Source organism: Coturnix japonica, chromosome 2 (assembly GCF_001577835.2).
Source record: "Coturnix japonica isolate 7356 chromosome 2, Coturnix japonica 2.1, whole genome shotgun sequence".
In the NCBI taxonomy this organism is placed as follows: domain Eukaryota; kingdom Metazoa; phylum Chordata; class Aves; order Galliformes; family Phasianidae; genus Coturnix; species Coturnix japonica.
In genome coordinates, this window is record NC_029517.1 from 134,337,953 (window position 1) to 134,345,027 (window position 7,075).

The 7,075-nt window shown below is 54.7% G+C and overlaps 1 protein-coding gene across 1 annotated transcript in view; it reads right to left on the reverse strand.

Annotated features, from left to right (window-relative positions):
• LOC107310611 (rho GTPase-activating protein 39) overlaps positions 1 to 7,075 on the reverse strand; it is a 15,820-nt gene that overhangs the window by 2,718 nt on the left and 6,027 nt on the right. Inside the window, exons 2-3 of the mRNA XM_015856421.2 lie at positions 5,645 to 7,010; positions 2,061 to 2,622 (exon numbers count right to left, since the gene is read on the reverse strand). Coding sequence (XP_015711907.1) covers positions 2,061 to 2,622; positions 5,645 to 7,010 — 1,928 coding nt within the window. The remainder of the gene's footprint in view (positions 1 to 2,060; positions 2,623 to 5,644; positions 7,011 to 7,075) is intronic.

A 7,075-nucleotide genomic window follows, 5' to 3' on the forward strand; every position in this document is an offset into this window, starting at 1 on the left:
GTCCATGATGGTGTGGTTTGGGTTGCTGGTGGTGATGGTGGTGGGATTTGGGTTGTTGATGGTGGTGATGGTGTTTTTGGGTCCATGGTGGTGGGCTTTGGGTTGTTGTTGGTGTTGATGGTGGTGGGTTTGGGGTACCAGGCCACGAGGCCACAAATGGACCAGGCCACCAAGGGACCAGGACACAAGGCCACAAGTGGACCAGGCCTCCATGGTACCAGGCCACAAATGGATCAGACCTCCATGGTGCCAGGCCACAAGGCCACAAGTGGACCAGGCCTCCATGGTACCAGGCCATGAGGCCACAAGTGGACCAGGCCACCACGGTACCAGGCCACAAGGCCACAAGTGGACCAGGCCTCCATGGTACCAGGCCACAAGGCCATAAATGGACCAGGCCACCATGGTACCAGGCCATAAGGCCACAACACCATCATCAAACCAAGCCACCAGGTCACCATGGCACAAGGCCACCATGGCACAAGGCCATTAGGGACCTCCAGCCCTACTTGGCCATAGGGCAGAGCTCTGGGTGTCCCTGTCGGAGTGGGGACATTGGACTAAATGGACCCTGAGATGCCGCCAACCTCCATCCCACCATGACGCTGTCAAGCCCGTTGGGTGCTGCTGATGAGAAGCAATAGATTGGTGAACCTCCATGCCGTGGTCATCCCAATTTAAAGGGCAGGGATGCAAAAACAGTCTATGGGGCCACCGAAAACCTTGGGACCCCACTGAACCGGCCCCATAACTGAGCTGTCCACCTTCATCTAATGCTGTGTAATGGGGTTGGTGCCACCCCATAGCATCCGGGTACACCGCTTCCCCATGGACACAACATAAGTGAAGGGCCAAAAATCACCCCAAAAAGGAGTTATAGCAGCAACAGGTGGGAAAAATAACCCCAAAACTGAGTTATAACAACGGCGGATGGGACAAAAAGCCGCTCGACGCGCTGTATCCCCTGTACGCGCTGTATCCCCTCTTACCTTTGGTGTCGTTGACCAGGTCCATGTAGGACAAATAACCCCAAAACCGAGTTATAACACCAAAAAATGGAAGAAATAACCCCAAAAACCAACTTATAACAACAGTAGATGCGTTGTATCCCCTCTTATCTTTGGTGTCGTTGACCGGGTCCATGTGGGACAAATAACCACAAAACTGTGTTATAACAGCAAAAAGTGGAAGAAATAACCCCAAAAACCAACTTATAACAACAGTAGATGGAACCAAGGCCACTTGACGTCCCAAAACCGAGTTATAACAACAGCAGACGGGATCAAAACCCACTCTACGCGTTGTATTCCCTCTACGTGCTGTATCCCCTCTTACCTTTGGTGTCGTTGACCAGGTCCATGTGGGACAAATAACCCCCAAACCGAGTTATAACAGCAAAAAATGGGACAAATAACCCCAAAAACCAACTTATAACAACAGTAGATGCGTTGTATCCCCTCTTACCTTTGGTGTCATTGACCGGGTCCATGTGGGACAAATAACCCCAAAACCAAGTTATAACAGCAAAAAGTGGAAGAAATAACCCCAAAAACCAACTTATAACAACAGTAGATGGAACCAAGGCCACTCAATGCCCCAAAACCGAGTCATAACAACAGCAGACGGGACCAAAACCCACTCGACGCGTTGTATTCCGTCTACGCGTTGTATTCCGTCTACGCGTTGTATCCCCTCTTACCTTTGGTGTCGTTGACCGGGTCCATGTAGGACAAATAACCCCAAAACCGAGTTATAACACCAAAAAGTGGGAGAAATAACCCCCAAAAAGGGACAAATAACCCCCAAAAAGGGACAAATAACCCCCAAAACTAACCTATAACAACAGTAGATGGAACCAAGGCCACTCGACGCGTTGTATCCCCTCTTATCTTTGGTGTCGTTGACTGGGTCCATGTGGGACAAATAACCCCCAAACCGAGTTATAACAGCCAAAATTGGGACAAATAAGCCCCAAAACAAGTTATAACAGCCAAAAATTGGGACAAATAACCCCCAAAACCAACTTATAACAACAGTAGACGCGTTGTATCCCCTCTTACCTTTGGTGTCGTTGACCGGGTCCATGTGTCGGTAGATGTAACCCTCCAGATACGAATGGAATTTGGGGGTGGGCGGAAAGAAGGCCAAACAAATGGCCATGAGCTCCCAGCCCCGCGCCAGGCTCTCGTATCGGAAGTTCTCGGTGGTCTGCCTGCACAGCTGGATGTACAGCTCGTCCCTCAGCCCCTGCACGCTCCATCCCTTCGTAGCGATCTCCAAGGCCACGTTGAGTTGGTCGGTCTTGGCCCGTCGGTCCCCCATGTACATCTGGATGAGCTTGAAGATCTCGCACGCCTCCTTCTTGACGTTGCGGTCGTTGGTCATGATCATGGGCTTCTTGATGGACTCGCTGCTCCACGCCAACATGTTGGCGATGGAAACCTTGCGGCGGAACAGCCCCTGCGTGTGTTTGTTGAAGTGCTTGGACGCCCAGTTCTCGATGTCCGTCTCCGAGGAGGGTTTGCGCAGGTTGAAGGTGGGGAAGACACAGCTGGCGCTGGGCAGCATGTTACGGCTCTGCCGGCTGCTCTCAAACTGCGCCACGGCGCCCAGGTCTTCGGACTGAGGGATGGGTGGGAGAGAGAGGTTAGGGGTGGGGGCATGGGGGGGGGAGGGTGTATGAGGTGGGGAGTTATAGGATGGTGGTGGTCATGGGGGGGAGGTGGTTATAGGGTGGAGAAGGTCATCAGATGGAGAAGGTTATAGAGTAATGGACATCGTAGGATGGAGAAGGTTATAGGGTGGTGGTGGTCATAGGATGGAGGAGGACATGGGGTGGAGGAGGTTATAGGGTGGAGAAGGTTATAGGGTGGAGATCATTGGATGGAAGAGGTCATAGGATGGAGGAGGTTATAGGGTGGAGGAGGTCCAAGCACTGGAGGACACCCCATAACCATCATGGACATCCTAAAACCCAAAGACACCCCCAAACTAAAGGGACACCCTAAACACTTGGGGACATCTCCAAACCCAAAGACACCCCCAACCATCAGGGACACCTCAAACTAATGGGGACACCCCAAAACACCAAGGACACACCAAACTAATGGGGACACCCCGTAACACCAGGGACACCCCATAACACCATGGACACCCCAAAATGCCATGGACACCCCAAACTAATGGGGACACCCCAAAACACCAGGGACACCCCATAACACCAGGGACACCCCAAACTAATGGGGACACCCCATAACACCAGGGACACCCCAAAACAACAGGGACACCCCAAACTAATGGGACACACTAAAACACCAGGGACACCCCAAACTAATGGGGACACCCCATAACCATCATGGACACCCTAAAACACCAAGGACACCCCAAACCCAAGGACACCCCATCCCTCAGGGGCACCTGAAACTAATGGGGACACCCCAAAACACCAGGGACACCCCAACCACTTGAGGACACCCCATAACTATCATGGATATCCTAAAACCCAAAGACACCCCCAAACTAAAGGGACACCCCAAACTAATGGGGACACCCCAAAACACCATTGACATCCCCAGTCATAAAGGACACACCAACCATCAGGGACACCCCAAACTAATGGGGACACCCCATAACACCAGGGACACCCCAAAACAACAGGGACACCCCAAACTAATGGGGACACCCCATAACACAGAGACACTCCAACCACTTGAGTAGACCCCAAAACCATCATGGACAACCCAAACACTTGAATACACCCCATAACCATCATGGACACCCCAAACCCTTTAGGACACCCCATAACCATCATGGACACCCCAACCACTTGAGTACACCCCACAACCATCATGGACACCCCAAACACTTGAGTACACCCCATAACAACATGGACACCCCAAACCCTTTAGGACACCCCACAACCACCACTGACACCCCAAACCCTTTAGGACACCCCACAATCACCACGGACACCCCAAACCCTTTAGGACACCTCACAATCATCACAGACACCCAAAACACTTGAGTACACCCCATAACACCAGGGACACCCCAAACCCTTTAGGACACCCCACAATCACCACGGACACCCCAAACCCTTTAGGACACCCCATAACACCACGGACACCCCAAACCCTTTAGGACACCCCACAACCACCACCTGACAGCCCCAAACCCTTTAGGACACCTCCACAATCCACCACGACACCCCAAACCCTTTAGGAGCGACCCCACAACCCACCATGACACACCCAGAACCCTGAGGACACTCTCACAATCACCACAACCACCCCCAAACCCTTTAGATCACCTCACAATCATCACGGGACACCCAACCTTTAGGACACCCACGATGATTCAACCACGAAGACACCCCAAAACCCTTTAGACACTTCATCAATCACCATGACACCCCAAAACCCTTTAAGACACCCCACACCACCACTGACACCCCAAAAACCGACCTTTAGGCACCTCACAATCACACAGACACCCCAAAACCCTTTAGGACACCTCTACCAATCACCACTGACACCCCAAAACCCTTGTAGGACACCCCACAATCAACCACAAGACACCCCAAACGCCCCTTTAGGATCACCCACAAGTCACCATGACACCCCCAAACCCTTTAGCGATACCTACACCATCACCACTGGACACCCAAACCCTTTAACACCTCACAATCACCACGGACATCCCCAAACCCTTTTACACCCCATTAGCACCAGGGACACCCCAACCCTTGAGGTAGACCCCCACAATCGACCGGATGACACCCCAAAACCCTTCTAGGGACACCGCGCCATCCAAATCATCCGACGACACCCCAAACCCTATAGCGCACCTCGCACAATCACCGACGACCCCGCAAATCCTTTTAGGACACCCCACAATCACCACGACACCCCAAAGCCCTTAGGACTTCACATATCACATGGACCACCCCAAAACCCTTTAAGGACTACCCCATAATCATCACGACACCCGCAAACCTATCTTATGGAACACCCCCACAACCACCACCGACACCCCAAACCCGCTTACGTACACCCCATAACGAACCACAGAGCAGCCGCCAGAACCTTTGTAGGGACACCTCACAATCACCACAACAGCCCCAAACGCCTTTGGGACACCGGGGCCCAGCCAATCATCGACTGACCCCCAAAACCCTTACGGGTAGACGACCCCATAACTATCCAGGGGAGGCGGACCCAGAACCCTTTAGACACCCCACAAAATACCACAGAGCACCCGCAAACCCTTCATAGACTACCCCACAATCATGCACTGGACACCCCAAAACCCTTGTGAGCGACACCTCACAAATCACCACAGACACCCCGCAAACCCCTTTATGGACACCCCACAATTCATCAGTGGACACCCCAAACCTTTAATGTACACCGCCACATTACCATCTCAGCGTGACACCCCCAACCCTTTTAGGACACCCCACACATCATCACGACACCCCAAACCCTTTAGGGGACACCCTCACAATCACCCCACGGACTCACCCCAAATCCCTTTAGGATCACTCCACAGACCACCACTGACACCCCAAACCCTTTAGGACACCCCACAACCACCACTGACCCCCTAAACCCCACATCCCCCCATACCCCGACCCCCTTGTTACCTGCGATGGATGCAGGTACGGCTCCGGTGACGCCAGGTTGGTCTGCACGGAGACGCTCTTTTCCAGCAGGATTTGGGGGAATCCCAACTTCTCAAAGTTGCTCCTCTTCCAATGTTTGTTGTCCTGCTGCGCCAGCGCCTCGTCCTCGCTGAACGCTCGTACCACGGGGCCGGGCATGGGCAGCGGCAGAGCCCCGTCGCTCTCGTACCCCGACCCGTCCTTCTGGGAATCCCAACTGCTGCGCTGCTTCATGTGATAATGGGCCTGTTGTGCTTCCCAGGCCAGCCGTGCCTGCGCCATGAAGGGCTCGGCGAAGCCCCGCGTCCCTTCCCCTTCTCCCTCCAGCCCTTTGCTCTCGGTGCGGCTGAGCTGGGCTCGAGCCACCACGCATCGCTCCTCGTCCGCCCCGTCCCGCTCCCCTTCCATTGACGGCGTGTTGGGTTCGTGATGGGGCAGGGACGGCTTCCTGCTCTTCCTCTTCCTATTGGAGGGTGAATATCCAGTGGAGGACATGGTGTCCTGTTGGCTGGACCACGACATGGCGTCGTCGGGGCCGAGCTCGGCCGCCTCCATGCTGCTGTAGTCGCCCGCCTTGAGGTCGGCGCGTTGCTCGCGCTGCAGGCAGGGGCTGTGCTGCAGGGAATAGGAGCCCCCTATGGGGTTGGGGGAGTATTTGTGCCGTGGGCCCGATTTCATCTTCGGGCTGGAGCCCGATTGTTCCACATAGACCAGCTGTCGGACGTACTCCTTGCCCGCCGGGCTGTACTCCAGGCTCATAAAGCGGTCGGGGCACTTCTGCTTGGTCAGCACCAGCTGCTGGTAGGGAGAGTTGGAGCCTTGTTTGGGGGATTGGAGGAAGGGGTGAGGCTTCCGGATGGGGGATTTCTGGGGGGAAGAAGCCGCTTTGTAGCCCCCTCCGGCCTCGTATTGCATGTCCACGGGGGGTTCATCATAAATAGGTGCTTGGTACTCCATAGGGGGCTCCTCGTACAGCGGTGGCTCGTAGGCATAGCGCGGCGACGAGGGCTGAGATTCACTTGACGCCTTACGATGGTGTTGGCTCTGAATGGGGGAGCAAAAGGAATCCCCCCGCCCCATTAAAGGCGAGCAGCTCCCCGCCAGCTCGGCCCTCTTCATGTAGGGGGATGGTTTCCGATCCGGGAAGAAGACGGAGTTCTCGGGGTCGGGGTTGAAGCTCTGCAGGTTGGGGGATTGCTGGCCCCCCGACGGGCGGCGGGAGCGCGAGGACGGAGCTGAGTCGGGGCCGAAGCCATTGCCCTGGTGCAGGAGGAAACTGGGCTCACGGTCCGTCACCTTGATCAGCATCCGCTCCTTGGTGCCCGCGTTCCAGCGCAGAGAGGATGTCCTATGGGTACAAAGGGTTTGAAGGGGGTGAGGATGGCCCCATAGGAGCCTTTGGGGCTGTGGGAT